Raw genomic sequence first — 18,142 nt, 5'->3', positions numbered from 1 at the left:
GAGCACTATTGTAGGGCAAATATGAGTTAGTAAAGGTGTTTTTTCTATGCACCTTTGAATTGAACCTGTTGTTTTCTTTATATATTTCTATATCTAAGTATTGCAGTTTTTCGTCAGAAACATTGAAGGTAAATTTAAGAAATGGGGTAGTGGTGTGTATAAAATCAACAAATTCTTGAATTCTATTCTTGTTGTCCACCCAAAAATGCAGATGTTATTCAGGAACCTCTTATAGAGGCTCCAACAATTCTTATACACAGAGTCCAGTGCATATTTTTCTTCCTATTTGGCTAAAATTAAGTTAGCACAGGTGGATGCGCATGCAGCGCCCATCGCCACCCCTCTAACCTGTTGGTACAATTCTCCTTTAAAATAAATGAAATTGTATTTTAAAACTAATTCCATCAAGTTGAGGGACACCAACCTATCAGCCTGGGATATTTCTGTCTCCTCAAATACAATTTCGTCTAACATCTGCATTCCATCAGAGTGGGGAATGCATGTAAAGAGGTCAATGACGTCAATTGTAATAAAGGTCAGATCTTTGTTGAACAAACCACTATGTACACCCCTAAGGAGATCCTAGGAATCTTTTAGGATATTTTTCTTTTTCAACCAAATATTTTTTAACTTAGAGTCTACCAATTTAGCTAAAGGTAGAGTTTTGGACCCCTTAGCTGAGACTGTCGGTCTCAGTGGGGGGTCCCTTTCATTTTTATGGGTTTTGGGTATTCCAAAGACTGTAGGGATCTTGGGTTTGTCAACCTTTAAATAATTGTAGGTACTGACGTCTATTAATCCTTCCATTAACAGGTCAGAAAGAACCTCATCTATTCTACGAGGAGGACTGGGTGGGTGTAACCAGGAAGCCCAGAGCCAGAACAGACCAAAATGGCGCGAAAATAACGGGAATAACGTAGATTCAAGTCAAACAGATATTTCTGGAAACAATTAGCAACATGGAGCTAACAGCAATTAATTTTTACAGACTCCAGCTATCTTGAGGGGTGATTTGGGTTCTACCAGTAGCAGGAATGATTCACCCTTGCCTGCAGGACAAAGTTTAAGGACTTATGCTTCAGCTTTAAACAGTGAGAATGTGAGCTTTTCAGCTTAATTCAAGGACAATAATGTCAACAAAACAGGTACTACCTTACAAATTACTGACTCTTACACAGTAAAATTAACTAAAATGTCCAAACTTTTGTCAAAGTATAGGACACTTGATATAGAAAATGCATACTTGAGACAATGTATAATGGAAGAGATTGTGCCTAAGGGTCTGAGGGTATACAAATACCCAAATAATGTATTACCTGACATTGTATATCACAAATAACTTTTAGAAATATTTAACAGATGTGGGTTAGAAATTTTGAAAGCTATTGTTAAGGGCAATGATAGGCAGAAAGAAGTTATTAATAAGGAAATTAATATTTTGAATGAACAAATTAAAATTTATTTAATCTTCACAATTCCTAGTGAAAAAGAAAAATATTTTGTCATAAGGAAAGAGGTTGATTCTAAATGTGAAGATCCAATAAAGAGGAAAATTAAAAAAAATAGAAAGGGGCATTTATGAGTACCAACACAATATTAGTTATCCTAAACCTAAAACAAATGATAGATCTGACCATGTTAGGAATTATGAGTGGAATGAAAATAATGCAATGGATGAAAATGGTGAAGATAGGGTGCAGATAGGGGCACAAGTTAATGAACTTGATGGTTTTTATGAAGGAGAACCTTTAAGAAGATCTGAAAGAACCAAAACCAGAATGGTAACTATTATCAACAACAACATTTTCAGAGAGGGGGAAGGGAGAGGTATTAGATCTGGTTAATACACCCCACCCTGACCTAGATGAACATTATGGCCTTATCAGGCAGGACGAAACTAATATGTACAAGTTCTCAAAGAATGATTATTGTATTTAGAACTTTAGTCAAACTGAATTAAAAGATGAACACTTCAGTTTGTTGTCAAAAGGTATGAAATTTATTCCCCAGAGAAAAGGTGACTTAACCAAAACATTAATGGACGTGAAACTATTCACCAGAAAACTTAATTTAGGTTTAATGTTTGGCCAAGTGAATAATACTAATATTTCCATCAGGGGAAAAAGTACTATTAACCCACCTTTACATCCCCAGATCCATAATTTTGAATGGATTTTAGAATCTGAAATTAGAAAAGCCATGCCAAAAGTTAAATACAAAAACAATATGAGCGTAAATGAAAAAGCTATTTTGGATGAGCTTAGATTGAATAAACACATAAGGGTGATGAAACCAGACAAATGTGGGGGAACGGTACTGATGGATACTGTAATATATGAAGGAAAGATGAATGAAATACTAATGGGTACAGATAAATATGAAAGTGTATCAAGAAATCAAGTAAACATTTCCTATAGTAGAATATATGGGGTTCTTTCTGACCTGTTAATGAAAGGATTAATAGACGTCAGTGCCTACAATTATTTAAAGGTCGGCAAACTCAAGATCCCTACAGTCTTTGGAATACCCAAAACCCATAAAAATGAAAGGGACCCCCCCACTGAGACTGATAGTCTCAGCTGAGGGGTCCAAAACTCTACCTTTAGCTAAACTGGTAGACTCTAAGTTAAAAAATATTTGGTTGAAAAAGAAAAATATCCTAAAAGATTCCTGGGATCTCCTTAGGGGTGTACATAATGATTTGTTCAACAAAGATCTGAAATGTATTACAACTTACGTCATTGACCTCTTTACATGCATTCCCCACTCTGATGGAATGCAGATGTTAGAAGAAATTGTATTTGAGGAGACAGAAATGTCCCAGGCTGATAGGTTGGTGTGCTTCAACCTGATGGAATTAGTTATAAAATACAATTTTATTTATTTTAAAGGAGAATTGTACCAACAGGTTAGAGGGGTGGCGATGGGCGCTGCATGCACACCCACCTGTGCTAACTTAATTTTAGCCAAATGGGAAGAAAAATATGTACTGGACTCTCTGTATCAGAATTGTTGGAGCCTCTATAAGAGGTTCCTGGATGACATCTGTATTTTTTTGGGTGGACAACAAGAGTAGAATTCAGGAATTTGTTGATTTTATACACAACGCCACCCCATTCCTTAAATTTACCTTCAATGTTTCTGACGAAATCTACAATACTTAGATATAGATATAGAAATATATAAACAGGTTCACTTCAAAGGTGCATAGACAAAACACCTTTACTAACTCATATTTGCACTACAGTAGTGCTCACCCATTTCATTACAAGAGAAATATTGTGAAAGGGCAGAATGTAAGGGCAAGTCGTATGACCTCTGACACAAATGATTTTTTGAATGAGTGTAATTTCCTCAAAGGATTGTTTTTAGCAAGGGGTTATCCAAAAGCGTTTCTTGAAGAAATTATAAAACAAGTACAGGAAGGTAGAAATGATAAATATAAACCCATCCTTGGTCAGCCCTTAATGGAGAACCATTGTACTGACTCCTTACAGCAGAATCAATTTAGCAAAGCAATGGTGCTAGAATAAAATGCTAGCAGTGGAGTAGTCAGGAAAATCATTAGTGAGGAGTGGAATAATTTTAAAAACCTCACTGATTTGGAACAAATAACCAATACAGAACTGAAATGTTTGTACAAAAACTCACAAAGTGTGAAAAATGCCTTAGAATTGATAAGAAGGAGGCAAATGGTAGAAAGAAAGTTGGTACCTATAAAGGTTTATAATAAGGAAGAAGTTATTTTAAATAGTAGAAATATGGTTTTTAGCAGCAAAGGATATTTCAAGTGTGATTCTAATGGTCTTATTTATCTAGCTCAGTGTGAGATATGTCACTCTATTTACGTGAGTAAAACTGAACATAAGCTAAAAAGGAGGATATACGAACACCTGTATGATATGCAGAACAGGAAGGAAACAAATGCCTTTTTAAACATTCTTTAATGTGTGTTAATGCTAATTATTTTTTTTTTGTTTTGGAAGGGGTTAAAAAAAGATGTTAGAGGGGGACAATGGGAAGAGAAAATAGAATATAAAGAGCTATGGTGGAAATAACACTTCAAGCCACATCTCTTCCAGGTTTAAATGAGAATATCTCCCTCGTACCCCTTTTGAAATTAAGGGCACCTAAATTATAAGACCACAAAACAAAATAAAATATCAGTTGTTATTTGCACTTTTCAGCTTTTTTTCACATTGAGATGCAATTTTGACTTTGACCACTAGAGTGTGCTAATAAATCATTTTACATTTATTTTAATTGAAATGATTTTATTTAAGACATTTATGATTGTATAGGTCCTATATATTTATTTATTTATTTCATTAAGTTTGTAAAATGTATTCTATTGACTTCTTATATATTCATGAATAGTTTATACTATGGTCTTAATGCTTTTTAATGTTTTTATGGTTTACATGGTTTTAACATGAATATTCATGAGTATTTCTAGATCCGCGGTGGTGGTGCTGCAGTAGCGTTGTCGCCTCATGCGTGAATGGGCGTACCTTCATTGAAGGTTGTGCGTTAGGGCTGGCAACTCAGCACGTAAAAATCAACTGCCAATCATTAGCTGACCGGAGTTCCGCTGTGGCGACCCCTAACCGGGAAAAGCCGAAAGACACAACAACATTCATGAGTATTTCTGATGTCTTTAATTGGATGGTTTTTATTGGTTAATTTACTTCTTTCTTAGAGGATTATAAAAGCCATTATTTTGTTCTCTGACCCACATCTGATGAAGTTATTTAAAGAAAAATGCTGTTTTTTTTAAATGTGTGCGTTCATGTGTTTGTGCCTATATTAAAGTGGATTTTACAAGAACTCCGACTTATTCCTGGACTTGTGGTACCTTGGATTGATTTATTGATTTATATTGGTACCTTTGTGGCTGTTTTTTCGAATCTCCTTATTGAGATGCCCGAACTCCACCCTTGAGGTACCATTGCCTGCATGAGATAAGCCACAAGGACACATTTAAGATGGACTGAAAGGTTGTTAACTTTGAGTCTCTACAGTAGTGGTCCCTGAAAGAGTATTTGACAATTCCTATTTCAAAACTCTTTACAACTTATGGAAATGTGTTAGATAATTCAGCGACCTAACAGCAACGGTTGCTGAAGCATAGAGACACTTCACAAATCTGTACAAGACCCTAGAGTCTCTATTAGTGAGATGGACAGTGGAACTTTGATCCGCACATTCCTTTTTCATGTCCACCACCATAATCATGGCATCTACTCATACTCCCTTGCTCCAGAATTCCCTTTCTGGTGGAAGTGTCAGAATTCAGACTGGTCACTTGTGGATAAGTACAACTACATCAGGTTGCTTCCATGCCCACTGAGAGAGCAAATCAATGAGTTCATCAGATGGTGGATTTACCCAGGAAGGAGATGGGGCAGATCCAAACGCCTGTTTCAGACATGCTGAAAAAACAAAGATAGCAAGAATTTTTTTTTTTTTGTTGAAAGGGTAAGGAGGAATGAAAAAAAAGGAAAAAAGTACCAACAATGGTACAAAGGAATACACCAACTTGTAAGAAAAAGAAGTTATGTCTTAACATAACGTTCCATCTGTATTGTTGATCCTCGTTCAGTCATTGCATGTGGGTATCGGTTCCGACCTCGGAACCGAGCCGGCCATCTTCCAATCTCACGCCAGCTACAAACTCTCGAGCTAAAACTCTTACCCAGAATTCCCCTCTCCCTGTTACCTCAGATTGAGTTTGCAAGTAAAAAGAAGGTACAGGCTACCTCTAGTCAAATGACCTAACAGTACCGGATGGTGAGATCTACTAGAAGCCACAGGAGGGAGGGTCGTAATGACTGAACGAGGATCAACAATACAGATGGAATGTTATGATAAGACATAACTTCTTTATCTGATATTGTTAATCCTTGTTCAGTCCTTACATGTGGGACAGAGTCCCCAGCTACCTTTATTCCTGGGAGGCTCTCATGGAAGGACATAAAACCAAAAGATGCTCTTCCCCTGGAGGCCAAATCCAATTTGTAATGATTGATGAAGGTATGAGGAGTAGCCCAAGTTGCAGCTGCACAAATGTCATGTAAAGAGGCTCTGGCATGGAAGGCAGCAGAAGTTGCCACCGACCTTGTAGAATGAGCCTTTATGATAGTAGGTAATGGAATATTACGTTTTCTATAAATGAAGGTTACACAGTCTTTTAACCATTTAGCCAATGTGACCTTAGCAACAGTACATCCTAATCTAGGTCCAGAATAGGCCAAAAATAACTGGTCTGATTTACGAGAAGCCTTAGTCCTGTTCAAGTAGAAGCGAATTTGCCTGTGAATATCTAGGGTATGTAGGCAATACTCTCCTCTGAATGATTGGGGAAGAAAACTGGCAATTCAATGATTTGATTAATGGACATTTCAGAGATCACCTTTGGCAGAAAGGAAGGATTACTTCTCAATGACACTCTATCTTTATGAAAAATCAAATATGGTCTCTTGATGCATAAGGATTGAAGCTCAGAGATACGTCTGACAGAAGAAATGGTGATCATAAAACAAGGTTTTCCATGACAAATATTTGAGGTCGCAAGAAGAAGCTGGTTCGAAAGGTGGCATTGTCAAAGCTTGTAGGACTAATGACAGGTCCCATGGTTGAGTAGGTTCTCTAAAAGGGGGTCTTAGATGATTCATGCCTTTCATGAAAGTCTTGCATAATTTGTGTGACATAAGAGAAGAGTCTTGGACACCATCATGAAAATTAGATATTGCAGCCAAATGAACTCCAATGATAGAGACAGATAAATCGGACTGAAACAGGGTAAACAGATATTCCAGTACTATCCACACTGGTGCTGAAACTGGATCTACTTGTTTTTCTTTCAGCCAAAAAGTAAATCTTTTCCACTTGCTGAGATATGTAATTCTGGTGGAAGACTTATGAGATGCAATAAGAATGTCATGTACTGGCAAAGAAAGTTCATTCTGCCTGGCAATCAAAGCAACTGGAGGAGACAAGCTGTGAGCTTCAGACTGTTCAAGCTGGGGTGAATCAGATTCTGTGGATGGGAGATCAACCCCGGGGTTGGATGGAGAATCCACGGTTGATCTAGCAGGTGAGGCCAAAGGAAGGGAAACCAAATCTGACGAAGCCAATATGGTGCTATGAGGATTACTTTGCTCTTCAACCGGTGGGCTTTCTTCAGAAACTGGGGGAAGAGGTGGATATGCATAAAAGCAGACCCGAGGGCCAATCGTGGACTAGAGCGTCCCTGGGTGACTGTCCCGGAGGCGAAATAGTTGCTGCATTTGTAGTTGGTCGGGGACGCAAAGAGGTTGCAGCAAGGAAAACCCCAGCGGTTGAAAATCTCCACCGCTATCAAGGGATTCAGGGACCACTTGTGAGGTTGTAGAATACACCTGCTGAGTCTGTCTGCTATCATGTTGGAACTCCCGTAAATGTGCGTTGCTAAAAGAAAGCGGTTGGTAGCCAGCATCCATTGCCATATCCTCATGGCCTCTCGACAGAGTGGGTAAGATTTAGTTCCACCTTCTTTGTTGATGTACCAGATCACCGCCATGTTGTCTGATTGTATCGCAATAGTCCCAGACGGCAGCAGCGGATGGAATGCTTGCAACGCCAGAAGCACCGCCCTCAGCTCTAGAACATTTATATGCAGATGGGCCTCCATTTCGGACCAAGTACCATGGACTGTCTATCCCTGAAACAGCCCCCCAAACCCATCAGGGAGGTGTCCATGGTCACTGTAGCCTTGGGCTGTTGGGGGGAGAAGGGGTGAGACCATTGTGATGGATTGTGCCATCCACCAATTTAAATCTTGTTTGCACCTGTGAGTTACCCGAATCTTGGCTGAAAGAGGGTACTGAAAGGGATACCATTGGGTGAGCAGTAGCCATTGTAGAAGCCTTATGTGAAACCTGGCCAGGGGGACAATCGTAATGGAGGCTGCCATGGAACCCAACAACTGGGGAACAGAATGAGCTGTGGATTTCTCCTTTGAAAGGATTGGAATCAGTTGCTGCTTTATCCTTAGAATTCTGTGCTCTGGAATGGATGCTCTGCAATTCTTTGTATTCAAGATGACCCCATGAATTCTGTGGACTGAGATGGGGTGAGATTGGATTTTTGCCAGTTTATGGTTATGCCTAGCCTTTCTGCAGAGAGGAGAGAGTATGCCAGGGCTTCTTCCAATATATGTCTCGTGAGGGCTGAGATGAGCCAGTCATCTAGGTATGAAAACACCTGAAATCCTTGTAGTCACAAGTGAGCTGTGATGACTGCCATGCACTTTATGAACACTCTGGGGGCTGTAGAGAGTCCGAAGGGCAGTACTCTGAACTGGTAATGACTGGCTCTGGCACGGAAGTGAAGGAATCTTCTTGATGGCCTGTTCACTTTTATGTGGTAGTACGCATCTTGAAGATCTATCGAGCACATCCAATCGTCTTTTTCCAAAAGCGGAAGGATAGACTGTATTGTGACCATCCGGAATTTCTATACTTTTATAAACTTGTCCAATACACTGAGATCCAAAATTGGTCTCCAGTCACCGGTTTTCTTTGGCACTAAAAATAGTCTTGAGTAGAATCCGGATCCTATCTCGTCTGGAGGGACTATTTGGATGACTCTTTTTCTTAGCAGCTTTGAAATCTCTAATGCTGCTTCTTCCCTTTGACTGGGTGGAACGTCGGGTAAGCTTGTTAGGGTAGCGGGACAAAGGTCGAAGGGGATATGATAACCTCTGGTTATTATCCTTTGTACCCAAGAATCAGTGGTAATGGTTAGCCAGGCAGAAGGGTACAAAGAGAAATGACCCCCAACCACTTCCAGAGGAAGCCAGTTGGGCCGCTCTTCAGGAGTGCTGGTAGGAATGGCCAGGGAAAGAATCCATGGAACCCTGGTTACACAGACCCCCTCTACCCTGAAATGGGCGTCTTCCCTGTGAGTTTCCCCCTCTGCCTCTAGGGGAGAACTCGGCTTGTGTGTCACAGAAAGAACCTTGAGATTTTTTGTGCCATATTTTCCCACTCTTCTGGTTTCTGGAGAAAGCCCGTTGAGGGGAAGAATAATGGACACCCACAGCAAAAAGGGTTTTACCGTCCTGTTCACATCTGGCCAGTGTGCTTTTAACCTTGGGTCCGAACAAAGACGAGGCTTCAATGGGAGCATTGAGAAAGGAAGCCTTGAAGGGTTCCATGAAATTACACAAGAGCATCCAGGCATGTTGTCTCAGAACAATGCCTGAACCCGCCGCTCTAGCAGCTCCTTCTGATGCGTGAGATATCCGGTGCATGGAGGAGTTAGTTATCGATTCGATGGTGGCTAGCTGAGAGTCCACTTTGTCACGGACCTCATCAGATACAGCTCCAGCCAAAGTTTCAGAGAACTCAGAAATTAAGTCTCTTTGAAGCCTGGTAAAATGTGCCATATAGTTCAGGGACCTGACTGCGGCCACCACCACCAAAGCATCTACAGGAAGCCCTTTGGACCAATGGGGATCACTAGCAGGAGGGGAAAAATTTTATCTGGCCTCTGGAAAATGGCCTCAATGGTGTCAGGAGCCTTCCACGCACACTGCACAATGAGCCAGACAAGTTCTTCGGCAGGTGGAGTAACCCAGGAAGTAGGGGGCTGGGTACGAAAGGCCTGTAGGAACACAAACTCTTCATAGAGGGTTAGAGGGCTGCCAGTCATCTCTGTTTAAAGATTTTAAGGATATCACCAAAGGATTCCTCAGAGGGTGATCGAGGGGACCCTTCCCCATCATCAAAGTCTGTGTCTTCAGTAAGGGACTCCACTGTGGAGTCCATATGCTTCCTCTTGCATGAGCTCTTTTGATGATCTCCCTCAGAGGGAGAAGCTGGGGAAGACAGCTCAAAAGAGGTCTCCTGTGGGAGTATGTCCTGAGGTCCTTGCACCCGGTGTCTGCTAGGAGCGGCTTGTGTACATTGCGGTCCAGAGGAGGGCGGGAAGAGTGATAGCACAGGATCGCCAACTGACGCTAGAGCCTTCTCCATTAGCTGGAAGGCCGGCCCACCTGAAGAGGGATGGGGGCCCAGGGCAGGGGTCACCCCTCACCTAAGTGGCTCAGCCTGCCAACTCGGCATCCCTGGATGGCTGTGAAACACCAAGGTATGTACACCACAACTGACATCCTGGACAGTGACAAGACTCTCCTGCCACAAAGGCAACTGCGGCTCCATAGTGAGGTCTTAAAAGGAATCCTAGTAGGGGAAGACTGTGCTATATCAAGGGGCTTCAAAGGCAATGAAGGAGGAGAATAAGTAGGGGTATTTGGTAAAGGGTGATCACCTCTCGAGAAAGGATAGGTCCTGGGGGGGGGGGGGATGCCTCTGGTGAAAATCACTTGATCCACATGACGCAACACATCGTGTTCAGAGAGGCTTCTAGTAGATTTCATTGACATGGCTAAGGGAGAGTCAGGTCTATCCAAGGGCGGAGCAAACTCGGTGCCCACCACGGAGGTGGTCTGCACTGAGAATAACGGAGCTGTAATGGACTGAACTACTGGTGTCTGCACCAAGGAAATCATCGGTGCCGAAGGCATGGCCTGCACAGATGATGAGGTCTGTACTGAAGTGGTTGTCGGCGCTAAGGCCTGGCCGATAACGTCGGTGACGAAAACTGAAAGTTCGGTACCAAGAGGGTAGTCGGTGCCGGGTAAGTTGTCAGAGCCAAAAAGGAAATGGGCATCAAAACATCCATCGACGTCATAACAGTCTGCATCGACTGGACAGTCAGTGCCGGTTAGGGAGTCTGAACCGAGGAGCTCCTTGGTACCGATGCGGTATGGGGCACACTAGTCGGTGCCGAGGTCGCAGATGGTGCCGAAGGTCTAGGCACCGAAAGTGCTGGAGCCAAAGAAGTCAAATCCGAACTGGAAAACTTAGCTTTCTTGGGTCTCGGTTCCTGAGGGTCCCCAGCAGGGGATGAAGGAAGAGACTTGGCCTTTTTATGTTCATCACTCTTTTTCTTATGGGATCTTGGAGGGGTTGAAGCCTCCAACCCAGAAATAGCTTCTGAAAAAGGCGATTTAAGTAGCCCCTTCAATATTAATTTATTTTTTCTCTCAATTAACGTCCTGTTAGGGAAATTCTTACAAATCCCGCAAGGTGGGTCAACTGTTAAATGAGGCACATCCAAGCAATAGACACACAGGGAATGTGCATCTGAAGTAGGTAATTTATGGTCACAATCTAAACATCTTTTAAACCCTGGACTACCTTTTTTATCTGTCATGTTAGGAGGAAAGAAAGAAAAAAACAGAAAAATACCAGCAATTGTACAAGAAATACCTGAAGGTAAGAAGGAAAAGGGATTTACCAACGATGGTAAAAAAGAATTACCTCACGGTAAAAAGAGAGGAAAAGGAGTTGAAAAGGATTCGAAAAAGGGTAGTCGCTAAATGCGATAAGGTAAGAGATAACTATCTAATAACTTTTTTGTGAAAAAAAGCTGTCTTAGAACTTAGTATGAAGAAAAATACTGTACTTAGCTCAAGAGAAATAGCCTAACACGACCGAATGGCGACGCGGCAAACGAAATCTGTGGTAACAGGGAGAGGGAAATTCTGGGTAATAGTTTTAGCTCTAGAGTTTGGAGCTGGTGTGAGCTTGGAAGATGGCTGGCTCAGTTCCCAGGTCGGAACCAATACTCACATGTAAGGACTGAATGAGGATTAACAATATCAGATGAAAAGTTACAAGTAAAGATAAACGTTATATATTATAGTTTTAAAACGTTAAGTAATTAGAAGAAAATACCAGCAATGTTATTTGACAAATACACTAAGTGTACACATAAAGAAAAAAAGGGAGAAAAGGTTACTGAAATAGCACTTATCTTTAACGTTGCTCGAGAGCAAAACTGACCATGTCTATAAGCGAAAAGTGGCAAATGAGATCTGAGGTATGTTTGGGGTTGATGCATTACGGGTAGGAAGGAGCTTAAGAATTTCAGTTGGCCATGAGCTATAGCAATGGCAGAGTCAGATCCAAGGTTTGGATCCGAACCCAGTGGTAGAGGAATGAATGAAAATTGACATCATCATATCTAAATTTCCACAACTAAATAGCTTTAACTGGCTTGTTCTCACAGTAGCAGTTTTCACACCAGCAGAGCTCTATTTAACCTGTTGATTAGTGTTCATCCAGTTTGGAAGCTCTTATGAATCTATCTGCTTGAATATCTTCTTGAATATATCCCCTGTCTTTCCCATTCTATTGTCTTTGTCAATTTTTTTTGCACTGCTCATTTTATCATGCCACTTATTTCTCCTTGCTATTCTTAGAATCTCTATAGACAGTTAGACAAAATTTTCCTGTCTACATTCCCTTTTGCTCTCTTTCTTTCCTTGTATCTTCTAAAGCCACACTACAGACAGCCATTTGCTTTCTTGTCATCTATTTCAAATATTTTTTATGCCATTTTTTGGACAATGTCACAATCTCCTGTCTACAGTTTTTCACTTGCTCTATTTACCTGTTCTAATCCATTAGATCTGTTCTTTACCTCCACAGCATATTCACTTGGAATACTGTAGACTTGGATGCCTTTCTTATTTTCTTTAATTTAATTCCAAACATTGCAATACAAAGCTGATGGCCTGAGCCACAGTAAGCTAAATGTCTTCCATCGCTGACTGCAAAGTACATACTCAGTCTGATTTTGTATTGACTGTATGGTGATAGTCATATATAATGATGTGTCTTAAGCTATTGACAGACAGTGCTTACTATGTACAGTGAATTATCTTTCAAAATGTATTAATGTGCTCCATGACCAAACCCTATTTTCCAGTTGTACTTTTGACTACCAGCTTTAGCATTCCAGCCAAATAAAATGACTGCAACATTCCCTGCCGGTATATTATTTCCAAAAGATGCTGTAGATTCTCATAAAGGTGGTCATCTTCCTCCTCTTCATCACCTGCATTTGAAACACAAACGTGAATCACTATAATGTTGAATAACTTACCTTGTAGTCTGATTGAAATCATGTCCAAAGAAATTACCTTAGTTAAACTCACACTGTGAAAGTTTATGGAATACTGTAGACTGTACTAAATGCTGCTACATTTGAGAATTCTGGTAAAGGTTTCAAATTTGATTTCAGTTCAGGAAATACTTTGATTAATTTGACTACGTTTCATACAGCTGTCTTAGGAGTTACGCTGACTTTTTACGATAAAAAAACAAAAAGCACTATATGTTTTTCCTCTTTGTAACTCGTGGTGGTAGAGATACATAATAAAGTTTTTGTGAGTACAATAAAAATCCACTGTAAAGAATAAGTGAGATTATCTAGAATCAGTATCTTATTAACATACATCACCCAAGGGGCAACTGTGCAATATTCGCTCAAAATGCAATTACTTTAAATAAATCATTTTTTAATCAGTCACAAGGTTAGTGCTCACAAACATATAACATTTTATATTGTATGTACATGTGTGCATGTATATAATACACACACACACACACACACACATATATATATATGTGTGTGTGTGTGTATATATATATATATATATATATATATATAAACGAGACACGTGGATGGAAAGATAGATAAAGATATATGTAAAATGTAATTCACACAGATGTTCTGAATGGGTTTACACGGTATTAAATTCCAAATATTTAGTAAATTATTTGTGTTAGAAGCAAACAGTGTCAGAGTATACATAAGATACAAAAATGGTGGAACAGCATTCTTAAACTATCATAAATTAAAAGTAAGTATTTGGGAACATGATGTTGAAGGCAGTTGATAACAGCGAAGAGAACAGAAAACTCGTCTTAGTACAGGATTGCAGAGAATGATGACAAGTCTGAAGTATCTGATATAACACGACCAGTGCTTATACAAAAAAAGAACAAATATACTTCATCACATTAGCATCCATGGTGTTACCTTTACTTCATTTGTTGCTTGAAGAATGGTAGCCTTGACCTTCAATTTCTCCAAATGTCTTGCTTCCTCCCTGATTAATATTTGCTCCCAGGCACTGTCAAGAACTTGACAAACCATCTTGTCAATCATCCGATATGGTTGTGGTAGATGATCTTGTAACTGGTCTGGATCACGCAAGTAATAATTTTCCTCTTCAGTCCATTCCTTCTCAGAGGGCGTAGGAATTTCTGCAGGACCCTTCCTAATGTATACTGGCATTTTCTTTCCTTTATACAAATAGTTTTTTCTAAGATGATGTAAACCAGTAAAGGAAGAGTCAGGCTGGATTCACTTTCATACTTAAAGAGTTTTTTTAAAATATATTAACCTGGAATACCAGGCTGTGACAAAACGGTTTTAATGACAATCTAAAGAAAACAAATAAAAACATTTCTCAGCATTCCTTTATTAATGAGTTTTAAATCTCAGGCTTTCTTTGTTTTAAAATGTGCATCAAAAATACTCTAATATAAAACAGCTCCATTGAGACTTTTGTATACATATTTCAGAAAGCATTACTCAGTCCACAAGTAAGGATTTTGTAAACATATGAAAACTATATGAATATTGTACAGTTCCAATGCTCCTCAAAATGTCTCCATTTTCAGGTACTACAGTGGATATAAAAAGTGCACACATCCCTGTTAAAATGTCAAGTTTTGTGATATAAAAAAATGAGACCACAATAAATAATTTCAAAACCTTTCCCACCTTTAATGTGACCCATAACTTGTACAATTCAATGAAAACTAAACAAATCTGTTAGGGAAAAATATATAAAAAATAAAAAACATACAATACGCTGATTGCATAAGTGTGCACACCGTTAAACTAATACTTTGTTGTGTGTGCGCACCCTTAAACTAATACTTTGTTGAGGCACATCTTGATTTGGCAATATTTGCCCACTCTTCCTTGCAAAAGTGCTCCAAATCTGTCAGATTGCGAGGACATCTCTTGTGCACAGCCCTCTTCAGCTCACCCCACAGATTTTCTATTGTATTTAGGTCTCGGCTCTGGCTGGGCCATTCCAAAACTTTAATTTTCTTCTGGTGAAGACATTCTTTTGTTGATTTGGATGTATGCTTTGTGTCATTGTCATGTTGAAAGGTGAAATTCCTCTTCATCTTCAGCTTTCTAGCCGAGGCCTGAAAGTTTTGGGCCAAAAGTGACTGGTATTTGGAACTGTTCATTATTCCCTCCACCTTGGCTAAAGCCCCAGTTCCAGCTGAAGAAAAGCAATCCCAAAGCATGATACTGCCACCACCATGCTTCACCATGGGGATGGTGTTCTTTTGGTGATGCAAAGTGTTGTTTTTGCGCCAAACATATCTTTTGGAATTGTGGTCAAAAAGTTCAACCTTGGTTAGTTCAACCTTGGTTTCATCAGACAATAACACATTTTCCCACATGCTTTTGGGAGACTTGATGTATTGTTTTGCAAATTTTATCTGGGCCTGGATGTTTTTCTGTGTAAGAAAAGGCTTCCATCTTGCAATCCTACCCCATAGTCCAGACATATGGAGAATATGGGAGACTGTTCTCACATGTAGTACACAACCAGTACTTATCAGAAATTCCTGCAGCTCCTTCGGTGTTACTGTAGGCCTCTTGGCAGCCTCTCTGACCAGTTTCCATCTTGCCTTTTCATCAATTTTGGAGAGATGCCCAGTTCTTTGCAATGTCACTGTTGTCCCATATTTTCTCCACTTTTAGATGACTGTCTTCACTGTGTTCCATGGTATATCCAATGCTGTGAAAAATTTTTTGTACCCTTCTCCTGACTGATACCTTTTAACAATGAGATCCTTTTGATGATAAGCTCTCTGCGAACCATGGCTTTTACTGTAGAAGACAACTGAGTAAATGTCAGGAAAATTCTATTAGGACAGCTGAATTTTATTTGGGGTTAATCAGTCTCTTTAATTGATGGCAGGTGTGTACCCAAGAAGAATGAATGTTGTAATTAAACAAAGTATTAGTTTAAGGGTGTGCACACACAACAAAGTATTAGTTTAAGGGTGTGCACACTTATGCAACCACTGTATTGTACGTTTTTTATTTTTTATATTTTTCCCTCAACAGATTTGTTTGTTTTTCAATTGAATTGTACAGGTTATATGTCACATTAAAGGTGGGACCTCTTGGGTGACTGTGGTGGGACCTCTTGGATGACTCTTTTTGGAGCGTTTGTATCTCTACTGCTGCTTCTTTCCTTAGATTGGGTGGAACATTGGAAAACTTTCAGGAAGACGGTGGTGGAAGGGAAAAGGGAATTATATAACTTCTGGAAATAATTCTCTACACCAAAGTATCTTTTGTGATATCTACCTAGGTTCTCTGGTGCAGACATAAATGACCCTGTCAGGGGACAATCAGGTCCATCTTTCATTAGCGTTAGTAGGGTCTATCAGAGAATGTGTCTCTCAACCCTTGGTTTTGCGGGCCACCTTTGCCATGTGGGTGGTGTTTTCCATTAGTGTTCCTCCCTCTGCCTCTGGGGGAACCTTCTCCACATGGATCTTGGTAAGGACCCTGAGATTTTTTTTTAACCACATCTTTCATCCCCCGTGTTAGTTCCTAGAAAAGGTCTTTTGGGGGGGGGGGTCATAAAACGTACTCCTACAGCACAGAGGGTATTTTCCATCCTTCTCACACCTGGAGACTTTCACTATGGGGCCAAACAAGGAAGATCTGTCAAAAGGAGCATTGATGAAAGAAGACTTGAAACGATCCACAAAATCACACAGGTGCATCCAGGCATGTCTCCTTATTGAGGTGCCTGAACCCGCCACCCATGAGGTAACCTCACCTGCATGAGAGCTAAGCCTCATGGACAAATTTGAGATGGACTGAAGGGTTGCCAACTGCAAGGGTACCAAAGCTGGAGTCTCTGCAGTAATGGTCCCCAAAAGTGTATTTGATAGCTCCTTTATCAAATCTCTTTGTAACCTGTAAAATGTGCCAGATAGTTCAGTGACCTAAGAGCAAAGGTTGCTGAAGTAGAGACATGCTTCCTGAACATGTCCAAAGCCCTGGACTCTCTATTAGGGGGAATGGACAGTGGAACTTTATTCTGCAAGTTCCTTTCTCGTGGCTGCCACTACAACCATGGCATCTACAGGCACTCTCTTACTCCAGAGTTCCCTTCCTGACAGGGGGTGCCAGAATTTGGTCTAGTCTCTTGAGGATGGGTTCAACCACATCAGTTTCCTTTGACACCCACTGAGAGATCAAATCAATGACCTCATCAGTGGGCGGAGTTACCCAGGAGGTAGATGGGTCAGATCCAAATGCCTCTACAAAAATTGACTCCTCCGAAGGATGTTTGGAGGACCAACCATTCTGTTGCTTGAGGATCTCTAGAATGTCTCCAAATGAGATGTCTTCAAGTGGTGAACTGGGGAGTCCTTCTCTTCCACTATACTTCCTCGATGGGACATTCCGGGGAAGTATCGGAAGACAGAGTAATGTCCCGCTGCATAGTCTGAAGGGTTTTGATTGGCTGTCCCCCCGGTGTTGAATGTCGAGGCTCTTGGTACAAAAACACATGGGACATACAAGGTAGATCAGAGACCTTCTGTCCTGCCGAAGCAGAGAACACTCTCTCCATTACCTTGAAGGCAGACCTTCCCAGGGAGAAGGAAGCCGATGGAACCGAGAAGCCATGCTTCTGTCCCACTGACTCCATCTGCCCTGAAGGAAATTCACTTGAGGCAGAGGGCGGAGCCAAGCTGTGCAGGGCCAAGGCTCTGAGGGGCAGAGATGGCTCCAAAATCTTTGGATTTGACTCCAACACCTCAAATCTGACTGGGACATTACAGATCCGAGAGCCACTTGGCTCCACACTAGTCAGGGCCAGTGCACTCAGAGAAACCTTTGGATCTGAGGACATGAGTACTCTCAGATCCCAACAAGATGGTCTCAGCAAACTCAGATCCAAGGACTCTGAAAGGAAATGTCAGATCAGAGAAGGAGCCATGACTGGAGAGGTAGATTTAGCTAAGGCTTCCTGACCCAAAGGGGTCAGAGCCAGGAGAACCCCTGTCTGAAATTGCACTGAAACTTCATCATTTTATCCACACTGGCTTTTGTGAGACTCCTGAAAGAACGAGATGAAGCAATGGATGGTGACTTGCACCATCATTTGTCGAGGAAGGCAGAT

At 40.7% G+C, this 18,142-nt stretch overlaps 1 protein-coding gene across 3 annotated transcripts in view; it reads right to left on the bottom strand.

Moving 5' to 3' along the window:
• The window catches only part of WDR93 (WD repeat domain 93), a 1,423,954-nt gene that overhangs the window by 1,210,186 nt on the left and 195,626 nt on the right, over nucleotides 1-18,142 (bottom strand). The window contains exon 2 of one of the 3 annotated variants that reach the window (XM_044078311.1): nucleotides 13,939-14,345. The exons of 1 other annotated variant lie outside the window; for it this stretch is intronic. In XM_044078311.1, coding sequence (XP_043934246.1) covers nucleotides 13,939-14,196 — 258 coding nt within the window. In that variant the 5' untranslated portion in view covers nucleotides 14,197-14,345. The remainder of the gene's footprint in view (nucleotides 1-13,938; nucleotides 14,346-18,142) is intronic. One more of the 3 variants, XM_044078310.1, reaches the window with a different exon arrangement.

This window comes from Protopterus annectens, chromosome 7.part0 (assembly GCF_019279795.1).
Source record: "Protopterus annectens isolate FY-2018-M chromosome 7.part0, PAN1.0, whole genome shotgun sequence".
NCBI lineage: Eukaryota > Metazoa > Chordata > Ceratodontiformes > Protopteridae > Protopterus > Protopterus annectens.
This window is presented reverse-complemented; position numbering and strand designations above follow the sequence as displayed.